The 27,415-nt window shown below is 51.4% G+C and overlaps 1 protein-coding gene across 5 annotated transcripts in view; it reads right to left on the bottom strand.

Annotated features, from left to right (window-relative positions):
* Positions 1–5,991: 5,991 nt before the first annotated feature.
* Positions 5,992–27,415, bottom strand: part of ASTN1 (astrotactin 1) — a 180,829-nt gene continuing 159,405 nt past the window's right edge. For all 5 annotated transcript variants that reach the window (XM_073356476.1, XM_073356474.1, XM_073356475.1 and 2 more), the window contains 7 exons: positions 19,328–19,596; positions 18,529–18,662; positions 17,625–17,776; positions 15,787–15,922; positions 13,830–13,930; positions 11,222–11,405; positions 5,992–7,287 (listed from right to left, as the gene is read on the bottom strand). In XM_073356476.1, coding sequence (XP_073212577.1) covers positions 7,053–7,287; positions 11,222–11,405; positions 13,830–13,930; positions 15,787–15,922; positions 17,625–17,776; positions 18,529–18,662; positions 19,328–19,596 — 1,211 coding nt within the window. In that variant the 3' untranslated portion in view covers positions 5,992–7,052. The remainder of the gene's footprint in view (positions 7,288–11,221; positions 11,406–13,829; positions 13,931–15,786; positions 15,923–17,624; positions 17,777–18,528; positions 18,663–19,327; positions 19,597–27,415) is intronic.

A 27,415-nucleotide genomic window follows, 5' to 3' on the forward strand; every position in this document is an offset into this window, starting at 1 on the left:
AAACTCCCTTGGCGCCAATATTTCTGCCTCAGAGCAGATGTGCTTCTACCTTGTTCTTGGCATTTGGATGCCAGTCTCCTCTCCAGCCACCTGTTAAGCCCAGACCAATTCTCAAACCAGGAGGGAGAGAGGCAGCCAAACAGCTACCGGGCGTGTGGGGCCCAAGCCAGTAAATGTGCTCAGAGACCGCCTACTAGAGCAGCTCCCATTCAAACTCTGGTTGGTGGCATTAGGGCTCCTGCCCACCACATCACTTTTAGCCCAATGCTATCACATGCAGCTGGGACACAGCAGACCCAGGTTCACGTCTCCCCTCTGCTTAATGCAGAAGGGAGATTTGAACAGGAGTCTCCGGCTGATACATAATGAAAGAGTGATTAGAGGAGGGGGACGGGACCCTGCATCTCCCACCACCCAAGTGGGTACTTAAACCACCAGGCTACAGAGTCATTCTCCTTCGGGCCTGATGACTCCACGTATTTATCCAAAGGGGCACATCACCAGGAAAGCTGGAGGGAGCTCCACATCACTATACCCTATTGCCCATTGGTTAGAGCCCTCTCCTGAGCAGCAGAATTTGAACAGGGGGCTCCCCTCTCCGCGTGAGGCAGAGGGGTGCGTTGAACCTGGGTCTCCCACGTCTGTGTGCTAAGCCTGGGGCTACAGGTTATAAGGTCGATGGTACCACTACATCCCACTCCTGCCACCATCTTGTGTGGGGTGAGGCAGGTGCCTAACTCATTCTTGCAAAAAACCTTAGGTGCCTAAGCCACCTGGAGTCCAGGCGACAGGTTCCTGGTTGTCGCTCACTAGCAGACACGGGCTCCTCCCTGCAGCCGACCAAACTCCATGAGAGGAGCAGGGTTTAGGACACAGCCCATTTGTTGGTGTCTCCCATTGGCTAGTTTAGGAAGATCCCCAGCTTGCCTGCTGGTTTCTGGGGATTGTATTCTAAGGCACCTACCTCTCCCCATTTGTTTTATAGGGAGCTTGGCCCTGAACTCCGGCTTTGTGGATCACAGTGGTGTTCCTGTGATTTTTTTTTTCCAGGCACCTGAAAGTTAAGCATTGCAACTCTCAGGGTCTGGTGCCTGAGGCCCTTGGTGAATCCTGGCCCACATGGTTAACACCTTTGTGGTCTAGGTTGGGTACCACTAGTATGGACTGTGGGATCAGTAGTGTTGGATACTTGCAGGGCAAGAAAACTGTCTTCAGACTTTTAAGGAAGGCTAGGTCCGAAGCAATATTGTTTGATCACTTGGTCAAAAGCAGGAGAACTCTAGGGTGTGACCTTACAACAGCGATGCAAGGAGGCAAGCTAGACCCAGGAAGTGTTACATAGGGCTGTTGTAACTATGCTTAACGGTCTGCGAAGCAAGGATTTAAATGACATTCTCTGATGTGTGTAATAAATAGGATACATTTCCTTGTTTTTATAAACCTGACACAGTCACCAATGCTAGTTTAGTTTTCCAGGATGGGAAATCACACACCCTCCAGAAACATTTGCACTTTTACCACATGCCCAGGGCCAAATTCACAGCTGATGCAAATTGGCAGTGATGTTGACAGAGCTCTAGTGATTTACACCATCTGGGAGTCTAGCGACCAATTCTTTACCCACACACGTACTGTTCCTTTTTCATGCCGTGCCAGGAATTCACCTAGAATTCAACTACAGCAGGGCAAATGGGTAGCTAATATCTGTGTGCGCTGCAGTGACTTTGCCTTGATGGGAGCTATTGGTCTTGCTTTGTTTATCAAGCGGTTAAGGCGTTGCTTAATCTGGTGGACAGCCGGGCTCATGGCAACTTGTGTGAGGCAGGAATGGAGTTCAAAGGCAAGGAAGTTACAGTCTGAACACTTCATCTAGTGCCAGAAGTGACATCAATGGGACCAAAACTATAAACAAACATTCCAATTTGCCAAACCCACAACTTACTAACAGCTCTGTTTAATAGTCACTTAAATTTTCATCTGGATTTTTACACAGCGTTACAATTCTTTTTTTAAAACCTTTTTAAAATAATACTGTAATTCCTTACGGTTTTGCCATGTCGCCCCGCCCCGCATCCCACTTTCAATCTACAGTAGTAAAACATCACAGAGTTCTAAATAGAACATCAAGAAACAAGAACTGTAGTAATTAAAAAAAAGTAAAACCCACAAAAAACAGCCCAACCATCTTCATGTTAAATCATTGCACAACAAGTAAAAGATATTAATGCTATCACAGTAGTACAGCTACAGCCAGGAAAATAACTCAGAGGTTCGGCTCAAGTGAATCATCCGCCATTAATGCGGGAGGAAAAGAAGGGAGGGGGAGACTGTGGCTAGACATATAAAAGCATTCATTTGGTTGGCAGCATGGTCAATGCCGTCTTTTTAAGGGTTAATACTTTGTTAATGTCATTTTCCGCGCATCTATCATAGCCGTTGACAAAACCCAGTTGCAATTAAGAATTTCCCCCATAAGCAAATGTGGTATGTGACCCAAATGCACAAAGGTATTTAGGCACCTATTGCCCAGTGATTTCAAGGGGAGTCAAGCAACTAAGTACTTTTTGTGAATCTGGAACCTGGAACTTTTGGGGCCAGACTTCCAGGTGGTGTACATCAATGGCCCAGAAGCCAATGGTCTCCATGGAAATCAATGAGTGATTTGATCAGCAGGTCACATGCAATTGCAACGCTGCTGGGCTGCCCTGCAGATCCTGGTGTTTGGTGCCAGGACACTATAATACATAGCCAGGTCTGGTTTAAAATGTTCCATGGCTTAAAGCATCTGTTGAAGTGTTAATTCAGGATTAGCTGCCATAAAGTTCAACCAGGGTCATGATCCCACCAAGGAAACCAGACCCCATAAGAATAAAGAAACTGGCATTAAAACCTGTGCCTTTGGGACCTCCACAAAAGACAGCGCAGAGCGGCAGTCTGTCCTCCTCCTCCTCCAGCCGCTCCTCTTGTGTTCTCACTTGTGCAGGGCTGGGAAGAGGGGGACGTGTCATTGGGTTCCAAGGCCTTCTCACCTTATCCTGCACCAGCAAGAGGTGCTGTTGCGTCCCTTGATGCACCTCACCTGGAAGGGCCATGCATGGAAATGGTGCTAGGGAAATGATGATTGTAAGTGGGTGACAGTTCTGCTTCTGTTCAGCACCACAGGCAGGCAGCAGAGTCTAGTGGGTAGGGCCCTGGACTGGGAGCGGGGTTCTAGATGTGGCTCTGCCACTGTCCTCCTGTGTGCTTTTGGGCAAGTCAATGCCCCTCTCACCCTTTGTCTACTTAGATTGTAAGCACTAGCTCTGCAGGTGTTCATCACCCAGCAAAATGAGGACTCCGGCTCAGTTGGAGCATCCAGGTGTTAGTGTAATATCAATAAATGTTCCTCGTGTGGCCTTTTGGGGTGCTCCTGTCATTCAACTAGCTAAAACAGCAGCAGGTACTCATGCTGTCCCAACACCTGCAAGTGGGCTTACAGTGGTGTCGCAAGGTGGTATGTCAAGCTCAGCAAGCAACAAATCTCCTGTGAGGTCGACCATAGAGGTCTGCTAGAAACCCCAATGCCTTAGGCCTTTTAAAAAGTGAACGAGCCAAAGAGCTGGAGCGTACAGGGGCCACAGTACCAAAGAGAATCCTACTCTGGCCATGACCTGGACTGGATAACCAATTAAGGCATTGCCATGTGTAGTCACTGTGATAAGACAGGGGCTTCTTGGGAAGGCAGGGCTGCTGGTGGGGGGGGGGGGGGGGCTCTGTGATGCAAGTAGTTCAAAATGCGAAGAGCAGAAGCAATCTGGAAATGGCTGTGAAGCCCAGACACAAGTCACAGGTGGGACAAATCAGTTACCTCGGCAGGTGTGAGTGCCCAGTGTCTGGCAGATGCAGGGGTTTCTTGGCAGAATCCCATTCTCTAGGCTGACCAACCCTGCCTCCTACACTGTGCATCTGGGAAGTGACAGAAGGGGGGATGAGGCTGCTATAGAGAGGAAAAGCCTCTCTCTCATAAAAATGCCACATATGCAGTACTGCTTGGTGAGCAACAAACTCACTTCTGGGCCAAAGACATATGTGTTTAAGGGTCCTTCAGAGAAGATATCAAGCTAACCTCTCTTTTGCCCATCCCCCGGGGGCTGCCCATGTGAAATCCAAAGCTGTCCTGGCATTTGCTGAAAAGAGTAAGATAAACCCAGGTGTCTTGGCCCAGATTCCACCTCACTGAACCCAGCTTAAATATCCAGGGCTGTGTATGAATTATAGCCAAGCGTACCAATGAGTGCTTCAAGGTTAGCTTCCTGGCAGCTAGCTTATCCTTGTTTTGTAAAGTGGCTTCAGAGGGATGCATTGGCCCTGAGGGGTAGGGAGACAAATAACTAAACATGAGTGCGATACGGGCCAAGGTTAGTTCAAGTGTTTTTATAACACCTGGGACTCTGCAAGTGAAGATGATTTTAGAAGAGAAATCAGCCCTCAGGTCTGGGGCATAAGCCACCTTGGAGCTGCTAAAATCTCTTTCCCGTTTCCCCAGCTGGGCAAGAGCATCATGCGAGGCATTTAAAGCACCAATGAGTGTCTACTGCTGGGGGCAGAAGGGTATAAGACCTTTATGACAGAGAGCATAAAAAGTGCTATCTGGCATCCGTATGGATTCCACTGCTTTGTTGCATATAGCAGACTTTTTTTTGCATGGAGCTGCTCGTTGGCTGCATTTAGTACCTAATTGTTACTCTTCCAGGTAATGGTCTAACTATGGTACTGGGTGCTCTTCTCAACTCACCAGTCTAAGTCAGCTCTCCTGAGGTCAAGTTTGTCCACACAACTGGCAATACGTTATAATGCTACTGTCATGCCAGAGGGAGTTTTATCTTGCATCTGCCTGTCTGAAAAAGGTGCAAAGAGCTGACATATCTAATGTGCAAAATTCTCCGGGCATGGTGGTTGCTGATATGCAAATACTGTTGGGTAACGCTGTTGGCTGTGGATAGAGCTCTTTAACTCCACACTAGATACAAAACAAACAGATTTGTGTCCTTGGCACTTAGTGGGCGAAAAGAGGGTGGCAGGAAAGCATAATGTGTAGGTTCAGATGGCTTCTGCCAGCACTAAAATATTAAAAGGAGATTCTACTTTGAAAGCTGCTATAAATATTCTATCATGGGGCCCCCATGTTCATCTCACAGTTGTTCCAAATCAAAAGTTCTCAGCTGGCAAAGTCAAAGAATGTTTCTCTACCTGCCACCTCTGTAGCCTCACTCCGGGACTGGAGAGTCTTTCTCCCTCTCTGATAATAAAGATGCTGTCTGCCACTGAACTGGAACTGAACTAAGCCCCATCTGCCCTAGTGCTAATGGGAGTTTAAAACAGTGAGGTAGAGGTGAAGATCCTTGCTGCCATGGCGTGAATTCTTGTACAAACACAGGACTTATGTCAGTCCCCTCAGGGGTTTGCCCCTCGTGCCACAGGTGCCTTCTTTTCCTTTTCCCTGGGAGTGCTCCACCCCCGCTTTGCCCCGAGGCCACACCCCCACTCCACCCCTTACCCCAAGGCCCCACCTGCATGCTGCCTCTTCCTACCCCCCACCACTCCCCACCCTCACCCAAGCCCCTTCTCGAGCCGCCCCCCATCAGCTGTTGAGCAGGGGCAGGGAACAGCTGTGGCTGGTGGGTGCTGAACACCCACAGAGTCAGCACCTATGCCTCATGCTGCAGTAACCTCAACGAACTGTGGCAAGAAAGAGTAATCAAACAAGGTAAGATCAGCCTATTCTGGGGGTGTGCGTGGGAGGCGCTCTTAAAAGAGCCAGATTCATCCCAGGTGCTCTACTGACCTCACTTTTCAAATGCTTCACCTTTCATGAAAGAATAAGCCAAAGATCAGGTTTTTAGAAGGGATTTCCCAAGGGTTAGACTGCATCTCTTCAGTAGGTAGCTGTCTGCTCCTAGGTGTGTGTTCTTGGCTCCTCCCCGCCCCACCCCGCAATGCATTCCACACTCAGGGTGGAGTTTCACTTTCCGCTAAGTGGAGAGGGATCTGAAGATAAGGAGACCACCCCTGCTGCAAAGTGAAAACAATCCCACAGTTCCTCTCACCCTCCCTTCCCCACATCCTACTGGTCACACTGGGTGGCACCTTTGAAGCTGATACTGTGCCATGGGCCGAGGTTTGGTGCCAGGGTAAATGCTCCCCAAGCATCTACATTTTAGCCAGAGCTCTGCCCAAACTCATCACTGCTTAGCAGCTGTTATTGTGGCAAAAAAGGGCACAAATGCAGTCCAGGGAAAAGTACATTGCTACTGCCCTGTTAACCTCAGTGACCACCCCCACATGCCATTTGGGGCTGACTACAAACTGGAAGGACCTTGCAGGATCCCAGCACAGAGCCAAGATCAGGGACTCTAGAGAATGAGCAAGGAATGAAGGGGGCAGGGGGAGGGTGCGACAAGCCCTCCCTACCCTCAGATGGTTCGAAGATTATTGCTGCTGCAGTCCAGAGCTTGTCCTTTACAACCACAGCCATTTTTTTGTTATCAGATCTAATCTCAGAGCTGGATCCTTATGGGGAAGAGCAAAATTGGACGCTCATGCCCTCTTTCTGCTTTCCCAGACCTGATGTTATTTGAGAGGCTGGGTCTATTAATTCTAAAGAGGAGATTCCTCTCCCTGCCTGGCTTCTGTTGTTCTGATTTTTTTTCTCTTTGGAAACTGAGGTTCATGCTGCATGGGGAATGTGGGTGGGAGTCGTGGGCTGGAACCTTAAAAGTGTATATTTCATTCTGGAGTATGTGTTCACCTACCCAGTCCAAGGAACCTCTTGGTAAAATGAGCAAAAACAAACAAAAACTGGGTCTCACAAGACCTCCAACTAGAAAGGCTATTGGCTGTGTTGAAGAGTCTAATACCAGGTAAGTCCTGCAAAGAGCAATAGTTTCCCTCCCTGGTTTAAGTTTTGTCTTGGGAGATTTCAGTGACCTCCTGCAGATCCATTTATAAAACTCCCACAAATGCGCTTTTCTCCCACTTGCCTCTTAGGGGCCTGAGAGTGGTTCCTCAACCCCTCAGTTGTCTTTGTCTCCATAGTCATTATAGAGGACGCTTAGCGCTTGCTCTTCACATGTCTTCTTGAGGTCCCGGCTCAGCTCTGACCAGTTAAGTCCGTACGGCTTGATCTCGCTGTAGCGGCAGGCGAGATACCTGAGTGACGTGCGCTGGAGGCTGATCTTGGGCTCCTGAAGGAGGCTGTTGCACCAGTTGCTGAGGTCCCCAAGCTGGGAGAGAATGAGGCCGGCCTTCCTGCAGACGGGGGAGAGGAGAAGCCAGAGACATGGTGGGACAAGAGGTAAGATGGGGGTGGGAAAGGGAGAGAAAGTGTAAAAAGAGAGACACAAGGAAGGTTAAACAGACCACGAAAAGGCCCAGGAGAACGAGGATAACAATCCCGTGGCAGATAAAATCACTTGGTCACCCTTAATCTCCATGCCACCTGAATGCAATGTCTCCCTGCCGAAGGGGGCAGCACGGACCAGCCTCAATGCTGAGGATGAAAAGCAAAGCTGGCACCAACCCCACACCCAGCCACCATGCTTCTGTCCCCATCTCAGCCCCCTAGTCACTCGCATCTTTTCTTTCTCTGAGGGTGGGGGCTAAACTCATGTAGGACTAGAGGCCCACCCTGCTCAAACGAGGGAGGGGCCCCAGAGCCCAGAAAACAACTGAGTCTGTAGGACAACACACGGTAAGCCGGGAGTGGAGATCAAAAGTTTAGTTCGAGGGCTCTGGATGGGGACAGTGAGCAGAGAACACAGGACAGCACCCACTGCACCACAAAGAAGTCCAAGGAGCTGCGGTCACCACCCAAAGGAGGAAAAGTGCAGCCAGAACCAAGGCAGGAGGCTGTGGAGGAACCAGAAGAGGAGCTGCAACCTGGTGCACTGCAGGTAGGTGTGCGCCAGGATCTCCCACTCGCCACGGAGAGGGCAGAGGTCAGTGAACCAGGACAGCCAGCCGTCTCCATTCCAGAGCTGCCAACTACTATCCCTGGCAGGCTAAGAGCAAGGTGGAATCAAGGCTGGCCCACCATGGTGCTCTCCCTTGCAAGGTGGCAGAATGTCCCACCACTCGCTCCTTGCAGGCTTCAGATTGTTGCTACTGACATGGGTGGTTTTGAGGCAGCATCCTTGAGGGGACAGGCCCAGACTAGCAAGGTGATGCCTCCTGGGAGGCGATGAGCACTTGGCTAGCAATGCAAGAGCTCAGCACTCCCCAGCAGGCTGAGCACCATACAGCATGAGGCCCGGAGTCACTCAGGCCCAGATCCAAAGCCTACTGAAGTTGAGAGACTCCCATTAACTTCAGTGGGCTTTCCAGGCACTAACACCCACTGTTGGTCTGCTGGGAGGCAACCTGTCCCTCCGTGCTGGCTCTTCTCTTGAGCAGGTGGTTGGCTAACTGCACTCTGCGCGCCTTCACAGGGCAGGAGGGAATGGCCACAGTTCTAGCCCCAAACCTCTTGCTTACAAACCAGCGTTGCCGAGAAGTGACACAAGCGCATTCTGACATAGCATACCCAGGAACAGCATAGCAGGATGGAAGGTGCCGACTCCTGACAGCTCACCCAAGAGTCCAATTGGCCTGGGTTTGTATCCAGGACACCCAAGAAGTACCAGAGAGAAGTCAAATGAACACTCTGCTGGCTAAATGACATCATCTGCAAATGATTTCTCCTGTCCCCACCAGCCTGCATGCTTCACCAAGAGGTCCGGCTTCTGAGCTCTGTCACCACCAGAGACCTCGGCAGCTGCCTCAGCATTCCTTTCCAACAGCACGAGCTGCAAACACTTCATCAGAAATTGTGTCATTTCAAGTCAAATGCTCAAACATTTCCAAGGGATGACGTTAAGCTGCCTGCATTGTCGCCCTCTCCTCTTTGAAATTCAAACCAACCAAAAGGTTCAGTGGATTCAGTGCTGATCACTGCCAGCCTTGGAGACTGAACTTCCCCCATATACTGTGCACCACACCGTGCCGGTTTACCTCCCCCATGACCGAAAGGGTCGACAGGGGAGTTCCCCTCTCCACGTTGCAGTCAGCCCTTGGTCCCTCTGCTGAGAGTGCCCAGGGAGAGGATAATCAGGACCAGTTCTGGTACTGGCTCTGTGACGAGGTCACCTGTCTGGGGTTAGTTGAGTTCCCAGCAATCAGCTGCCCTCACAGAAGCCACCACTGGAGGGGAACAATGTTTGATCTCTACCTCCTGGTGCTCAGTTTCAAGACTGAAAGAAGACAGAGGAAGAGCAGCATGAAACCTGCAAGGGTCAGTATGTGTATGTAAAATACCAGCCCTCCCCAAGCAGGGCCCACGCCCAGAGATGGCAACGTACCTACCTCTTGGAACGCCCACTTCTACAAGAACCTGGACCTTGAAAAGAAGCCGCAGCCCCCGCCCAGAACACCTAACCACTCAGCCTCCCCACCCCCTTCCCAGGCCTTGGGAACCCCATGCCACACTTTTAAATGTCTTGGGGTGGCCCTTAGTAGCTATCTTCCCCCCATACAGCTTTGGGGGAGCTGCCAGGTGGGGGGGATGTCTTTGAATCTTTTCTAGTGTCGCCAGAATGGCTCAGACCCCACACACTTGGCAAGCACAGAAAGGAAGCAGCCCCAATGATCATCCGGGGTAAGGAAGACTTAATAGTCTTTTTAGCATTGGGGAGTTAAGGTGGCCTTGGAGGTTCCCTAGCAACCGTACACAAGAGGAGACACCCACTAATATTTGCATGCAACCATAGGGATGACTGTGTGCTGCCTGCCCCTGCCAAGTCGCACAGCTTTTGCAGCAGGACGGAGACCCTTTCCCAGCTTCTTGGTGCTGTGTCTGTCTGCGGGCTCTGGGCCATTCTGTCCTGACCAGGAGATGTGCTGAAGATACAGGAGGCAGAGGCCCTCCCTGGGAATCTGCTGGAGAGCCACACAAGGACAGGGAGGGACCACTCAGTGCCCCCTGGCAACTGGGGATGAGGGGATGAGAAAAGCTTCCCAGGCCTGGGGGAGGCAGTGGGCCAAGCCGATACCCCCTGAAGCCTGGCAGATGCAAGCCCCAGTCCCACTTGAAGGTAAGATGTGGGGGAGGGTGGAGCTGGAGCTCGGGGTGAGGGAGAAGGTGGCTGTGTGAGCGCTGTGGTTCCCAGGCCCACCTGCATCTCCTAGACCAGGGCTGGTGGTTGTGGGTTTGTATGGGATTTAAAGCCACCCTGATTTTGGTTGGGTTCTGAGCACTAGTTCACCCATTCCACGGTTGTGCCTGAAGGTGAAAAGCTCTTAGTCCCATGGCCTCCTGTCTGAGCTATCCCCTTCCCCTGCTTCAAGCTGCCTGCAGATGCAGGCTGGGAAATCACCCTGCCAAAGCATATGCGGGAAGACACTGAGCCAGCTTCAGCCCGGGGCTATACAGTCTTCTGCTGCTCTCACCCAGCATGCAGGACGCCTCAACAGGTGAACGGCTGCCATGGGACAAGGTGCCCACAAGCAGATTCACAGATGGCCAGTGAAAGGGTGAGGGCTGGGTAGTAAGGGGATGCGTTGTGAATACTTGGAGCTACAATTCAGAGTACCCAGGTGGGGGCACAGAGAAAGGAGATTAAGGGTCTATGGAAACAGCCTTGCATTCACCCTGACCCCAGGGTTCTGGTCTCTGAGCTCTAGCTGGCGTTCGTCGTGGGATAGAAGGGGTCCGGTCCATCCCTGCACTGTCCCCTTTCTCGGAGAATCATTCACCCAAATGTAATCTCCTGAACTCAGTAGACTCAAGGATTGGACTCTATGGTGCCTAAAAGTCCCTCTTCTCATGGGTTTTTTATTAATCTTCCTTCTTCTCCAGTCTCAGGAAGTCACATCAACAAGGGTCGAGTTGGCGAGGGAGGGCTGGGATAGTGGACCTCACCCTCTGTTTCTTTATCTTTTACAACCACATCCTATCCAGCCCAAGACCCAGTCTGAAGCTGTCCTTCCTGGGAAGTTGTGGCAGCACAGATGCCATGTGCCCGAGTCCTCCCTGGGGCACAGCAGCAGTGCAGTTTGTAACTGCAGTAAGGCCTGGATCTCATTTTTGGCCTATATGTGCCACAGTAATACAATCTGCCATATCTAACCTTTCTAATGGTAGCTAAGTCTCAGGGGTGTGTTGGTCAGGCAGAGCTGCTATGCTAGCAGGCATGGCTATTAGGCTTACCTGGGTCCTAATTCATCTTCACACCGCCAAGTGAACTCCCCGAAGTTCTCATAGTGCTGGTTGTAGTGGAAGAGGACCCGGTGCAGGCTGGGCGAGCCCAGGTCCAGCAGAGTGTTGTAGGCTGTCTGCTGCTCCTTGCCGCTGGTGTAGCCATTGAAGAGATTGTAGATCTTGTCTGCTATTTCTGGGTAGGATGACAGAGAGGGCTGTAAGTGCGTTTGTCAGAGAGAAAGGAGATGTAGCCTCAAACCAGGTCAGATATCAAGTAAAGAGCCCTGGGGCAAAATTCTGGAGTCCAGAGCAAACTCTTACTGACTTCAATAAGGCCAGGATTTCCCCCCAGGTGTCCTGGAATTTACTCTGTCACCAGGACATATTCTAAAAGGAGGGACAGTGGAATACACAGGATTTCCCAGACTGGTCCCTCTAGTCCAGTGGCATGCCTCTGACAGTGGCCAATACCAGCTGCAGTAGAGGAAGGTGCAAGGAACCCTACAACAGGCAGTTATGAGATAACCTGCGCCCAGGTGAAAATGCCTCCTAACCCCCATCACTCAGGCTGGCTTATGCCCTGAAACAGGAGGGTTTCTATTCCTGTCAAAACTCATGGACTCTGTATTTTTCTGTACTAGCCATAGACATGTCCAACCTTTTGGGGACTTTTCTAACACTTCACCATCTGCCAGAACAACCAATGGGAAGGCAAGTTTCCATCCACTCACCCTCCCACTGGCCTCATTCCTAACCTGGAGGGACTCCAGCCACAGTTCCTGCAATTGTTCACACCCTGGTCTTTCTAGTGCAGGGGTGGGCAAACTACAGCCCGTGGGCCGGATCCAGCGCATAAGGGGTTTGGATCCGGTCTGCGAGATTGCCCCCCATGGTGCCGCAGGCCCCGCAGCGCTCTAAGAAACGGCCGGCACCACATCCCTGGGGGCAGAGAGCTCCATGCATTCCCCTTGCCTCCAGGCACCACCCCCCGCAGCTCCCATTGGCTGGGAATGGGGAACCGCGGCCAATGGGAGCTTCGGGGGAGGTACCTGGAGGCGTGGCAAGGGCAGCACACAGAGCCTTGTGCCCCACCTCCCCCAGGAGCCACGCAAGGACATGGTTTTGGCTGCTTCCCGGAGGGGCGTGGCATGGGACCAGGGATGCAGGGAGCCTGCCCTGGCCCCAGTAAGCGCCGCTACCACCCTGGAGCCGCTTTAGGTAAGTGGCGCCGGGCCAGAGCCCGAACTCCTACACCCCACCCCGCAATTCCCTGCCTGCACCTTGCACCCCTCCTGCACCCCAGCTCCCTGCCCTGAGCCCCCTGCTGCACCCCGCACCCCCGTGCACCCCAACCTCCTGCTCTGAGCTCCCTGCCACACCCTTCCTGCACCCCAACCCCCTTCCCTGAGCCCCCTCATACACCCCGCACCCCTCCTCTGCACCAATCCCTTGCCCCGAGCCCATTCCTGAACACCACACCCCCTCCCACACCCCACACTTCCTCCCACACCCCAACCCCCTGCCCTGGCCCTGCATACAATTTCCCCACCCAGATGTGGCCCTCGGCCCAAAAAGTTTGCCCACCCCCGCTCTAGTGAATCAGGCTTCCAATTACTGCTGGCTCTGGTGCTCAGTTTTTGGGAGAGAGACCACGCTCTGAGAACCGCAAATGGAAGATGCTGTCTATCGGGATAGCAAATTATTGCTGTAATAATGGGAACAGGACCAAGAACTGATCCCTGGGAGAGGCCACCTAACTGACAGCCATCATGTGGGAACCACTTGATAACTGCTGAATGGGATCTTAACTAGTTTATTCAGAAGAGTAGGGCTGTCACCCCATCACCAGTCACCCCAACCCACACTCAGAACAATGCTTCCTATTACCTCCCACCCAAGTGGAATGAGATGTTACTTTTAAACGAACACACTCATTCCACCTGCACAATCTAGTTGTATTGACCTGATTCCCACTGCCTCTAACAAGGTTCTGTTCCAGTATAATCAACAGAGAAACAGCCATGCATCCTCTGGCAATAATTCCATCAAGAGCCTCCAAAGTCCCCTTAACCCTTGAGATCCGACGCATGGAGCCCCAAGATGGTGCTTCGTTCTCGTCACGCTTTATTGCCATTATTTATTAATGCAGTGCTGTAGGTAGGTATGGACAAAGATGACGACAAAGGCCCACAAGCTCAGAGATGTTTAGGTGCCTAGTTCCCATTGAGGATCTGGGCCAAAGTTCCTACCCCAAGGGTCTTGCAGCCTGAACCAGACAGATAACTAGGGATGGGCTGGATCTGGGAAGCTTCGCCCCAGATCCAAACACCACCAGTGTTTATGATAGTGTTCAGTTCTGGAGATTCATGTGTGCCTGTTACAGAGACGCCAAAAGCAACTGGGGTCTGGATTCCACCCAATTTCAGGGCCGTTCACGCTTAAGGTTTGGCTTGGGCGTATCTCTTCAACTAGCCCAACAAAAAAAGAATGGGGGTTTACCTGCTCTGTGTTCTGCTTAACCATGCTCTGACAATCCACTGCAGTGAAGTCCAGCATGCCAGACAAAGGCTTTGCCGGGGAGAAGGCAGCACCCCACCTTAAACACCCCCATGGTTACCTTGAGCCTTCACGTCATCTACCACTGGGCAGGGGGTCTTGACCGTCACATCACTTGACCTGGAGCGTCTCCCTGTGTTATCAACTCCCCAAAGCGTGAACCTGGGGGAGAGGGGAGATGTTATCACAGCACAGAGACAGCAGACAGACTGGGGAATCCAGAGCTCACACACACAGGTGCACACGGCAGACCCCCATCAGGAGGAACGTATGCAACTAACTGCCTAGGAGATATGGGGCTGTCCTACCATGCATGTCACTTCGCTCTGCTTGACACAGGTGCCCCAAACTGGCCTGCGCTGCTTTTCCGTGCAGACCCAGTGGGAGGTGAGAACTCAATACAAGAGGCTTGGCATCCCCTTTACAGCACAGTGACCTCAGCCTAGTGCAGGCAGCTCTCTGCTGGGGCTGGCACTTGGGGCACTGACAGCCCTGCCAATTCACAAGAGCCCTGGCGCATGATGCGGAGCAGAGCCCTGGCCAGCAGCAGGGAAGAGCCAGCTAACAGATGAAGAGCCTGCTGTCTCCATCCTGATGCTATCTGAGGTGCTCACTGTGCGTAAACTCCACCCTGGGCCCAGCCTTGGAGAAGGTGATAAGGAAGGAACAGAACAGCAGCCGCCTTGGTGCGACCGCATCATGAGCCTCCTCCACTGCAGCCAGGGCAGCACGCCCACCTGCCCCTCCGGCTCTGGGAGTGGAGCTGTAGGTAAGTCAGGCATCAGTTCAGGCGGCCAGTGAGAGTCATACTGTAGGCCTGGCAGAAGGTGAGGCTGGACAAGACCACCAAGCAGGTGTGAGAAGGGCGGGAGTTCAGGATCTTTCCAGCACCGCCACACATGCTCGGTGTGGCTGCTGCTGGGCTTCCCATCTCTGAATCCACGGAGCACAGCGTTGCCATCAGCAGCTGGGTCACGACTGCAAATGGGAAATAACCCTCCGGGGCAGGTGAGGGGGATACCCACATGCTGCTGTGCCCAGATTCCCCCCCCTCCCCCACACACACTGACATCCCCGGGGGTTAAAAAAATGAGGGGGATGCACCATTCGCAGCCTGTGTAGGCCCAGCTCCTGGTGTACACCAGGGGCTCCTTGCCGCTCACAACCTCTCTGTGGGCCACCCTCCACCCCAATCTATTTCAGAGACTCCCTCAACCATGGGGCTCTGGGTGCCCCTCATTACCTCCTCCCAAACCAGGGTTCCCCATTCTTCCTCTGACCATGCTAGCTGTTCTGTATGCCCCACATCCTTAATCACTCCAATCTCCCCCACCCCCCGTGTGCCAGGGGCTTTGTCTGCCCCTTCCCCTATGCGAGGGGCTGTGTTCTCTCTTCTCCCGCATGCCCTCCTTCCACCATTATTCCTTCTGTCTAGGAGAGCAATCATTCAGGGTGTAAGCATGTTAAATCCTAGTGGGAGGTAAGCACAGATGAGGTGGGGTATCATTAGGCTGGAGACATTAACAGGTGCCATCAAACAGGTCTTTGGTCTTCAGACAACTGCAGAGGTGCATGAAGCTGTGGCTGTGCTGAACAGCTGATGGGGCTCCATCCGTTTGTCCCCATTTTGGTTTCCCCATTTTCCCAAAAATCAATAGAGTTCTGGCCCTTGAGCTCTCAAACATTTCCTGGTTTTGATCAAATGCGGCATTCAAGAGTTATCGTGTCACCGACGATAACTCTTGAATGCAAGCTTAGCCAACAAGCTTGGCAAGCTTGACGATGGCAAACTTAGCCAACAAGGTGGTGATGATGATTTAATATTTGTGCATAGTTCCAGAAGCACATCCAGCATGAAACAATTTGGGGGGTGGTGCTTGCCATGCAAGGGGATGGAGAATGAACGCTCCCTTTCTCCATGCTCCCCCCCCCCAAAAAAAAGATGAGGAGTAGCCAATCAGAAGTGGCAGTGCTTCTCACAAGGTTGGGCGTAGCCAATTAGAGGCAGCGTCACTCACGTGTAGGTGGTGTCAGGCTCCAGGCAGCGAATGACCAAGGAGATGGTGGTGGACAGCTTGTCGGGTACTTGTGCCGGCATCGCGCAGGGGGATTTGGCTCCGGAGATGATGTCATCCACCAAACTCAGCACAGTCTCTAGGGAAAGAGGGGAAAAAGGAGATTTTAGGCAATTATCTTCCCATGCCCCAGAACCTGAGCAGGGGACGATGGGTGAGGAGAGGCTACAATGGGTCACAAGACCGACCAAGCGAGCCCAGTACCTAGTGATGGATCAGAAATTTCCTGGAGGGTCAGGAGCAATGAGGAAAGGACCTTGTAACAGGGCTATTCGTGATTTGGACTGGTGCATTGTGTACTGCCTCCGGTGTGACATTAGCCAGTTGGGAGCTATGGAAGGGGAGAAAATGCACTGGTGGGAAGGGTAGGAAAAATGTTTATGTTGCTCTTTTGTCCTGCCTTGACCCCGAGCTGCAGCACATGATCAAGGCTCTTAGGCTGGTGACCTCTCTGCTAGGGGGCAAGTGGAAGTTCTATGGAGCTTTTTCAGGTAAGGAAAAGCCTTAGTGTCCCTGTTGCAGACAGAGAAATACAAATAGCCTCACAATCACTGAGTCTCCAGCGTAAGAAGTGAGGATGGAGACTGGTGTGATTGTGAATGAAGGTTACCTGCCTATAACCGGATGCGTGGTGGTCCCTGTCTGTATTCCACACGTGGGTGGGGATGCATGCCTTGCACCCGAGGCTGGAAATGCTAACAAGCGGTGTCCGTTGGCCCGCACAGTTCTCCTCGTCCCCCAGACCGAGGGAATAAGAGGCAATGCAGGTTCCTTTTCTTACCACGAATCCAGTAGGATCGGAAGCAGAGAGGAAGGAGGGCAGGCAGTGGAATACAGACAGGGACCACACATTTCAAAGAACCTCCAGTTACAGCTAAGTAATCTCCACTTCTTCTTCGAACGCTGATCCCTATGTGAATCCCATGTGTGGGCGGTGGGCAAGTGTAATCTGTCAGGAGGGTGCACGGATGCTGGCAAGACAGGTGTGTTGAAGCACTGCAGTTCCCACGGCTGCATCCGCAGCAGAGGCCCGAACTGGTGTGTTCTGTTTTGGGAATGTCCGACTGGAACTCCAGTCTGCCGCTCTGCATGTGTCCAGTAATGGTACTTCCTGCAAGGAGGCTGTAGAGGCAGCGTGTGCTCTGGTGGAGTGATATGTGCGAACTGGGGTAGCACACTACGGTGCACCAAGGAATCCATTTAGAGATTCCCCGAGAGGAGATAGCTCATCCTAGTGACATTTGTACTATGGCAACTAATAACCTAGGTGATTTTCTGATCGATTAGGTTCTCTGCAGGTAGAATGCTAAGGCACATCTGAGGTCAAGGGAATGAAGTCTCCTCTCCTCAGCAGAGGCACAGGGTTTCAGGATGAAAACAGATACGGGGAATTCAGAAGTAAACTTGGGGAGGAATTTAGGGTGCAGGCTTTCAGACCAAGAAGAGACAGATTTTGGAATGCCGCCAGTAAGTGAAAACAGACAGTTATGACCCCAATCCAGCCAAGTATTTAAGCGTGGGCTTAAAGTTAAGCCAGGGCTTCAGTACTTTGCTGGATTGGGGCCCACCCCTCCCCACTGAAAGCGCTCTGCTCTTGATTTCAGCCTTTGCTAACAAGCCAATGCTGCAAAAGGCAGAGCTGTGATGAGGGTATTCCTCATCCATCCGGAAATTAACTCTACCGGCTGCTGGTGCCACCCCACCCCCAGAGCAAAGGAGGAGCCCGAGCAAAGCCCAGTTCGGGCTGCTGGAGGAACAGCACCTTCTGTCACTGCCCTCACCGGTCTCCACTTTGGAATGATCCATCCGGTCGGTGATCTTCTCCTGACGGATGAGGTAATCAACGATCTGCACTCCGATTGGCGGCTCTGAGTGCTCCCATTCCATCACCACCAAGGTGCTGCTGGGCTCGTGCACGGTGGAGAGCTGCAGCCTGAGGAAGAGGGAAAACCAGGGTGGGTCAGGCCCTGTGAATAGGCAGCTCCTGCCCGCTCTAATGGCGCCATTCTTTTCTTCCCAACCCTCTTCAGTGTGGGGCTGGCTCCACCTGTTGCTCCCTCTGAGCTACTGGAGACTCACTGTCCTCTGCAGCCACATGTCACAGGCTGGGTTATGCCCTGTGCCTCCCAGGAGGCAGGGCTGTGAAGACATGATCTGTAGGGTAGGGGGCAAAGGTGACTGGTGACAGCCTTGCATGGCTGCCTGCAGCCCAGATTAGCCAGTGTACAGAGCACAAAGCCAGCTGCTTCCCCTCCTCATCCAGCCCATCTTGCGCCTAAGTTGCTCCCGCACTGGGGTCCCGTCCCCCCCAAATATTAGCTTAATGTAGGAAAACTGCAGCACCAGTCAAGCCCGGTGTAGTTTTCCTTTGTGCAGACATCCCGCTGATTTCTGAGACCGCCCAGCCCTGCCTGAGGAAGGCAGCTGTTTTTAAGCGAGTGCTGCTGAAACCTTTCTGCCATACTCAACTCCCCCGCCATGCCAGGAGGTCACCCGTCGGGGTCAGGGATCAAGACCTTCCACAGGGTGGAGCGGGGGAAGCTCGAGCTGCTGCTGCCACCCCAACTTCCAGCTTCATGCTGGTTCTGGGCCTCTGGCTCCGGCACCTTGCACCAGCACCAAAGTTCCCTTCAAGAGAAATAATCTCTGCGAAGGAGAGGCAAAATCAGCGTGGGAGAGACGTACACTGGGTGTGGGAGGGGCGCGCAGGCCGGGAGCCCGTCGGCACCAAAAGCACTCGAGTCGCACCGGCACCAGTCTTCGATGACATCCCCACTCCCGGAACACCACAGGGTGCTCATGGTGGCCTCCTGCAACAGCTGAGATAGAGAAGGAGGGTTAAGGCGCGGCAAGCATGAATGCTCATCACCCGCTGTGCCACTGGGTGAACCCTCATCATCCGCTGTGCCACTGGCATCTGAAAACCTGTAACTTTCTGTGCATGCCTCTCCTCACACAGCCCTGAGCGCACTGCCACAGCTGGGAGCTTGGAGACCTCCTAGCGAAGAGGGGACACAGAGAGACTTCAAAGAGGGTGGGGGCCGTTCACGGGGCGGGGCAGATGTGTTCAGCCTTCACCCATCTGCAACTGGTTTCAAGTGGCAATTGCTGAGCCAGGCCTGGGTCTGTTTACTCCCGCGCATGCTGAATGGTGGCTGGTGCTCTGACCTGATAAGCTAGATGGCAGCGTGCCAAGTGCCTGGTCACTATGGTGACCTCACCCAGCCCTGCAAAGGGAGATGCCTGTCTCTGGGACGCTCTCTGGCTATTCCTCACCACATGCGCCACGTGGCAAACACCAGGCTGGCTCAGGAAGAAGAGGTGGAAAGGCCAGTGGGCAAGTGGCTGTACTGCCAGCCGGCCACACCACGTGAGGGCTGGCTGTCATTCCAGGCCCGCCAAAGCCATTCACTGCTAATAACCTCAGCTCAGCCAATCACCAGCCTGCCATATTCTACCCCTCTCTCAGCAACCGGCTCCTCACCCTCTGGGTTTGGTTGTGGGTGACCAGCTCATAGATGGGCGCTGCTTTGGTGACCTCCAGCAGAATTGGCTCGGCCGGCACATCTGGGCTCGAAGTCACATGGCAGAGCGGGCATGAGGAAGGGCAGCGGCCTCTGCTCTGGCACTCCATGCGGACCCCAGCTGCCATCCGCTTGGTGCCTGACTCGGACAGGCTGGTGACATATTCGGGGAAGGTGAGAACTTTGGGGTCCCGCTCTCGCTCCTCAGACTCATCAGAGGGGGAATTGCCTGTGAAATGAGAGAAAGAGGGGGGAGCGGAAATCAGGCCAACCCATAATGCCCTCACCTGTTCTCCCTCTACAGCCCCTGGCTCTTCCAGTACCATAGATGGCCACACTTCACTTGGTAGTCAGGAAATACTGACCAGTACCGGGTTTACAATGGTGCCATGGTGCTGGACCCAGGCTCCAAAGGGGCCCCAGCCAGCTCGCCCTGCTCTGCTTGGGCCGCAGCTGGGGTTGAGAGAGCTGGAGCCCCGGGCTGCCTGGATGGGGCTGCTAACCGCCCCCAGCTCCGCACTACCAGGGGATGACCCTCCCTGAGCTCCCCATGTCGTGGCCAGGGGCTGGGGCTGGCCAGAGGCAGATTTACAGTAAAGCGCAGATACCTTGGCATGGGGCCCCGCAGCTGCGGGGGCAGAAGCTTGGTCCTGCCGGCTCCAGGGGCTCTTGCTGCAAGGCAGGCTCCGCCCGCACCCACTGGCAGCCAAGCTTCTCTCTCTCCCGCCTCCTCCCCTGAGCATGTCTTGTTCCTGCCCCTCCCCCCGCCGCTGAACAGCTGTTTGCAGGCGCTCCTGGAGGGAGGGGGATGAGCAGGGATGCAGCGAGCTCAGGGGAGGAGGTGGAGGCGGGGCCTTGGGGAAGGGGGTGGAATTGGGTCAGGGCGGAGCAAAGGCGGGGCCCCTGCACTCCCCCTACACATACCCCCCCCCCAAGCTCCCTGCCATGAGCCACTCAGGGCAGGGGGCTGGGAGCACCCCGACCCCTAGCCCCCTGCCCTGACTCCTGCAACCCCTACATACCCAGCCCCCCGCACCTCATGCCCTGACTCCTGCACCCCCCCACCCTCACCTTGAGTGCCAAACGGGAGTCCTGCACCCCTTGCACCAAACAGGAGCTGCCTCAAGTAAGAGCTCCACACCCCAACCTCCTGCCCCAACCCCCAGCCTGCTCCTGCACCCCGACTCCCTTCCAGACCCTGCACCCCCAGCCCTGAACCCCCTCCCACACCCTAAGTCCTGGCCAGACCCCGCACCCCAACTTTTTACATTTTTTTTTATAAAGCGCTCTTATCCAAAGTGCTTTACTGTAGTTAGCTAATGGTACAAACAATATTTGGAAAGATCATTAAGTGTCCGCTGAGACTCTCAGCGATTTTCAAGGGGTCTGTGGAAAAGTAAGTTAGAATACAAGAACAATCAAGGTATCTCACTTTATTTTCCATTTACTTGCTATTACTTATAGGATGAAGATGCAGAAAAGAAGAATGAAAAATGGGGGTGGGGAGAGAAGATGAGAGAATGTTCTTTTTCTTGGCTGGGTCCCAAGGAGGGGCCCCAAAAATGAAGCTGAGCACAGGTCCCCACTAACTCTAAATCCGCCACTGGGGCTGACCCCTCCCCCACAGCTCCCCACGACGCAGCCAGGGGCTAACCCCCCCCCCGAGCTCCTCATGCTGGTGTCAGGACAGGGGCTGACCCCTCCCTCACCCCAGCTCCCCACACCACTGCCAGGGGCTGGCCCCTAACTCCCGCCCCAAGCTCTATTCTACCTGCAGCTGGAGCTGACCCCCCAAGCCTGGCTGTCTGACACCTCACCTTGGCCCCCCCCCCCCACGTTCTGCCATGTCCTGCTAGGGGGGCGCACCGGACTTTTTTGGTAAACTGGCCGTTTGTTCATTTGCTCTTGTCAACTGATCAACTGCCAACTAAATGCCCTTTTTTGTCAAAAGTGTCAGGATGGCCAGGACAGAGCTTAAAAAGGGAACTGTCCTGGCCAAATGGGGACGTATGGTCATCGTATCTCCAGGCAAGTGGGTCCTGAGGGAGTCTGTCCAGGGCGGGACCAGACCCTGACCTGGCTAATCACGCCATTCCCGAGAGGCTGGAGTGATTCCCCAGCCTGGCACTGGACCGGTCCTGGCCGCACTGCCAGCTCAGCCTGGCAGACGTCATCACATTCCAGCAGGGCCGGTGAGTGTGGCCAGGGTGTGAGGGAGTGGGTCTCTGGAGGTGTGTATGGGGCTGTTGGCCAGTGGGGAGTCTCTTGGGGGGCAGTGGGGGAGGTCTGTGTGTTGGGATGCTGAGCAGTGGGGGGGTCTGAGTGGGGTTCTGTGTAGTTGTGGTGGTGGGCTGTGGGGAAGTGCATTGGGAAGTAGTGGTGAGGCTGTGTGTGGGGGTGCTGGGCAGGAGTGGGGGGGCACAGTATGGGCCCACCCCCAAGGGGAAGCGGCACACTGGCAGCACAGGGCTGGGCGGGCCAGTGTGCATCTGGCAACTGCCAGTTAGTATACAGTGCCCTTGCACTGGGCTGGATGGCCCCACCATCCTATGCCCCGCTGCCCCTGGCTGGCCACAGATACTGACTGGTGATTAGAGCAGGGGACCTGGCATCATGACCTCAGAGTTCCTTTCCCTGCACTGTCACTGGCAAGTGACCTAAAGGTCTCTGTGCTTCCATTTCCTCACATCCTGGCCTCTGGCTTGGGGTTTGCTTCCCTGGCTGCTCTCTGCTCACAGGCAGAGCCTGAGTCCCCAGGCTATCTGCAAGTGGACTGAATTCCATCTGCAGTGATTAAAATCTCCACTGGTGGGAGCCTTTCTCCTGGGGTGAGGCGGGGGGCATAGTGAGAGTTAAAGTTTATTCTGGCTTCCATTTGGACCTACTTTCACATCCCAAGACCTTCCTTAAAAATCCTCCTTTTGGGATGAAACGTTCCATGCTTGATCTCAAGCCCAGGAGTAATTTTTGTTAGGTTTGAGGGAAATCCTTTTAGCCCTCTGTGGGTAAGAATGGAGTGAAAAGAATAGATTTTTTTCAACTTAAAACATTAACACTTTTTTTGAGGGGGAGAGCACTATTAATTCAAAGCAAGCATTTAATCAGTTCTCATTCCACCCACTAGAGGGCAGTGTAGCACAGAGTCTCCACATCATGCATTTCACTTTAGGCTTTTATGTAAGACAACTAGGAAGACTTGATCCAAAGCCCACTGAATTTAAAGAAAGGGAACTTAGGATCACGACCCCTCCTTTGGAAATTCTGGCATGAACCTCTCTGTACCTCAGTTCCCCCATCTGTAACATGGGGGATAATGACACTGACCAACCTTTGTAAAGCCCTTTGGAATCTAGGAGTAGAACACACCACAAACCATTATTATTAATTGGCTTGGCAGGATTCATAGTTTCAAAGATGCTACAGCCAGAGGGGACCACTGTGATCCTACAGGAGGTCAGAGTAGATAACAGACTTCCCAGAATTAATTCATGTTTGAACCAGAGCATGTCTTTTTTTGGAGGGGGAGCGTGTGTGTGTGTGTGGGGGGAATCCAACCTTGATTAACAGATTTCCAGTGATGGAAAAATCCACCACAATCCTTGCTAAGCTGTTCTAGTGGCTAATGACCCTCATTGTAAAAAAATGGGCACCAACTTTTCAGCATGAATTCTTCCAGCCTGAACTTCCAGCCACTGGATCTCATTATACCTTTGCCTTCTAGCCTGGAGAGCCCATAGTCAAATTTTTTTTATTTTTATCTATTTCAGTTTTTCACAGTTGCACAAAATTATGAGTTTTAAGCATTTTTTTCTATTTGTATTAGTTTAAATGTTCACAGTTGCAAGCAATTATGGGGGGATGTTAAATAATAGTTATTTAATGACAGATGTTGCGATTCAAAAAGTTAAACCTTTACAACTGTTAAAAACACAAACTGTCAACATCAAATGTCAAAATATGCCAAGTAACTATCTTTCAATCAAACTCTAGTAAGTAGTTACTTTGCCTATCCGTAACGGTCGATCATCATTGATGGAGATGTTCTTTCATCGGTTTGTGTTTATACGGTGAAATCAACATTTACTGAAAAAAATCTAATTGTGCCAAGCCTAATTATTCACTATTTAATAAAAACAGGACTTGCATAAAATGTTAATAGCCAAAAAGGAGCACTGTAATAGTTATAAAAACCATCTTGTTTTCCTCCCCAAAAGCCTCTCTCCTTGTTCTCTCTCAGAAATCTACCTGTGACACTTGTTGGAAAGGTGGATAAAAATCACTTATTAAAAATAAATAAATATATAAATATCTGATTTTTTTAACTTTAAATCATTTTTTAAATTTAAAATCTGATTTTATTATTTAAATAAAATCAGCTTTTGACAGCAGTAGCCTCTTCTGCAGCTGAAGAGAGAATATTTTCTTCATTTCTACTTATTCAGTTGGTTCAGTTCAATGACTAATTCAGTCAAAGTTGAGAAACTGACTGGCATTTGAAAAATCAGTAAAGTTTGTTTTCTATATCCAATCAATAGCTAAAAACAAAGTACAAGAGGATGAGATCTACTAATTCTAAAATCTTGCAGACCAGTTTCTTCTCAATCATTAGTCCAGTCATGATCTAAAGCAGAAGGGAAAGAGGGAGGGTAGTGGAATACAGACAGGGACCACACAGCTTGAAGAATGTCCAGTTACAGGTAAGTAACTTTCTTCTTTGCGAGCTGGTACCGATGTGTACTCCAAATGTGGGTGACTGGTAAGCAGTCGTCATCGGGGGTGCAAGGATGCAGGCGATATAGATTACTGTAATACTGCCATTCCCAAGGCTGCATCTTCAGAAGAGGCTTGGACTAAAGTGTCATGCTTCATGAAGGGATGGATGCAACTCCAAGCTGGCACCTTACAAATGTACACCAGGCAGCCACCAAAGGTTTGGGAAACAGATGAGGACGGTGTCAATGATGGCTTGCAACTCTTGAACGTCCTGTCAAAAGTGACCTTTAGCTGGTGGATGAGGTTGGGTGGCTGACGTTGAGGTGGATGGAGCTTCATACCTCTTTGCAACATCTGATAATTACGTGGTGGTTCATATGGTCACTGGTGGTAGAAAGGCTGTAGAAAAGGCATTGTATATACACCTGTTTATGATGTTCCTCCCTTGGGGGCATAGTATAAATGCCTATGGAGTGGAGGGTTGTCCTGGAGTCATAACTAGTGCAAATACTTGACTGTCTTTTCAATAAAGCAATTAGCTGGATCAAAGGGCAAATCCTCCATGTTGTTCTGAACCTCGACCCCTGAAGAGAGAAGCCATGATTCATGCCACAATAATACTGTGGTTGCTCTAGATGTGGTATCGGCCATGTCAACCACAGCGTGGAATCAAGTTATTGCCATGAGTATACCCTCGTCAACAAAGGTTTGGGAATTGGGCCCTTTCCTCCTGAAGAAGTTTATCTTTAAACTCCAAGAATATGAAGTAGTTCATAAAATTATACTTGGCTAACAGGGCCTGGAAGTTAATGATTCTAAACTGGAAGCTGGTAGATGTGACTGCCTTCCTCCCCAGAAGATCAAGGTGTTTAGTGCCCTTGTTTGCAGGGGTGGTCTTGGAGTGTTGTGGCCCAGATTTTTCTATAACTGCTTGTGCTACTAGGAAGTTGGGGGCAGGATGGGTGAACAAAAATTCTGCCCCTTTTGCAGGGACAAAGTATCATCTTTCTGCTATTTTGGGGATAGGGATGCATGATGCAAGCATGTGCCATACCACCCTGGCTGGTTCCACAATAGCCTGGCAGAGCTACCTGATTTGGACATCCTACAGCCCAGTGGACCCAGAGTGTATGCTGCATGCCATTAACTTCCTCAAATGGGATCTGAAGTTCAGATGTCACCATCTGCAAGAGTTCTTGTATTGTCTCTGGTCATCAGGTGGGGATGGTGAAGATGGGGCAATTGCCACATTGTGGGAGGATGATGACACACACATCAGTAACGCTGGTACCAGGAGATCTGGGTCTCGAGATCTTTCTCCTCTGTATACTTTGGCAGAGCCTGTTGTCTGGGGGAAGAGGGCCTGTGAGACTCTCACACAGATCCAGGATGCCATGCATATCCCATGGACCCCAACACGGCCAGCATATTTTGAAGGCTGGTTGGGGGGACTCCAAGGCATCAGGTACCAATGGTCTCTGGAAGGGTAGTTTTGTCTGGTTGGAGGATGGGTCCAGAACAGTCTGGAAGCCCTGTCCAGGCTAACCTTTGTTCATGGAGGCAATGATTCATCCTGGACATCAGATTGAGGAAAAGGTAGAATCTGGTTCCATAGCAGTACTGTCACTGCTTGCTTGTGGATGGAGTAGGGAAGCAGCTCTTTCTCCCTAAGGTGGATTCCACTTCTGGTGTTGAAACATCCCTCAGAAGGACTGGACCCGAAAGCAGAGGAGATTGTGGGTGAAGATATCCCCCAGGGAGGTATTAGTCTCAATCCACCCTTAAGTGTGAGGGGTCCTGGTAATCAGTATTGTTGGATCTGGTGTATCCATGGGCTTAGTGATTGGTGGGTACTTACAGGATCGGGCTGGTACCGCTAAAAGAGAAGAGTTCTGCCTGGAGCTCTTTGTCAGTGCTGGCAGATGCTGATTCTTCAGTTTACTAGCTGGTACCGGAGTTTGTACCTTTGGCTCCTTGCTCCTGAGTGCCTCACCCTTGTGACTGGGAGGCTTGTGTGGGCCTAAGTTTTTAGGACTGGAGTATTAGAACTCACCTGATTTGGAAGGAGTCGGGAGGGATTCTCTCTCTTGGGAGCAGATCTGGAAGGGGATCTGTTCTTGTGTCTGTGAGAGTGTCTCCTACTCTCATAAGAACCCGAGACAATGGGTCTTTGGCTTTATTAGATCTGGCCTCTGCTCCGAAGCTAGTGCTCGGAGGAGCGCTGTCGACGGGCTGCATATGACTGGGGTCTCATACCTTTGTCCATCAGGTACTTCCTCAGACAGAGCTGTTGTCCCCCTCGGGTCCGGGGAGGGAAGGAGAAGCAGATATTGCACATGGAGGAGATATGAGCCTCCTCAGAGCAGTAAAGACAGTGCTGGTGGTCGCCACTGACCGAGACTGAGGGAGGACAGGAGAAACCGTTCTTAAACCCAGAACTCTGGGCACAGTCCTTCTGGGCACAGTCCCACTGAGGGGGGAAAACAGAGAGGGTCTCTACACTAGCTATAAAGAGACTACTAAAACACTAAGAACTATATACAATTATGTTTACAGATAAGAGAGACAGTGCAAAGATATCTACAGATACAGAGGATTTCGAATCAAGCCATGTGGTGGTAAGAAAGAACTAGGGAGACAGTCGGTCACATCTCTCATTATCCCCTCAGTGCTGACCACGAGGAACTTCAGGGCAGAGGCATGGACTGACAGACATACTTGCATGATTTTCCAGTCTCAGGCACATGTGGTAGAATACACGGGTGGAATACATATAGGGACCGGCATTCAGACAGAACCACATCAATTCAATTCACTAACAACAGATAATACTTCCTTCCTAATACTTCACTTGGTTTTAAATACAAAATATATTTTGATGATTACTTTTCTCTTATGTATCCAGCACACTTAAGGTAGGTTTACTTAACCAATAACAAACTAATTTAAAATGCTGGTTTTGTGCATTTTTAATTGAAATCTAATTTCCAGCCAAATGAGTCTTGACACAAATATAAAGTAAAAAATTTGTGAAGTAAATAAGCAATGTGCCATTCACCATTTTCCAACATAAAAATAGGTAAAAAATATGAATCTGAATGAATAAATGTGTATAGACATAGTGTATTCTCCTGATTAACAAAGAGTAATACCGCATTTGATGAAAAGGGTGTATTTCATTGTGAATAAATACCTTTTAATGGTTACCGACTAAAAAGTATAAATGCAAAACAAGATTAAAATTGCTGATTTAAATCAAGGGTTCCTGCTTGTTGATTTAAATCATGATTAAAATTGCTGACTGATATCACTTTAATTTATATCAGTCCGCTTTG

Source organism: Lepidochelys kempii, chromosome 8 (genome assembly GCF_965140265.1).
Source record: "Lepidochelys kempii isolate rLepKem1 chromosome 8, rLepKem1.hap2, whole genome shotgun sequence".
NCBI classification, from domain to species: Eukaryota; Metazoa; Chordata; order Testudines; family Cheloniidae; genus Lepidochelys; species Lepidochelys kempii.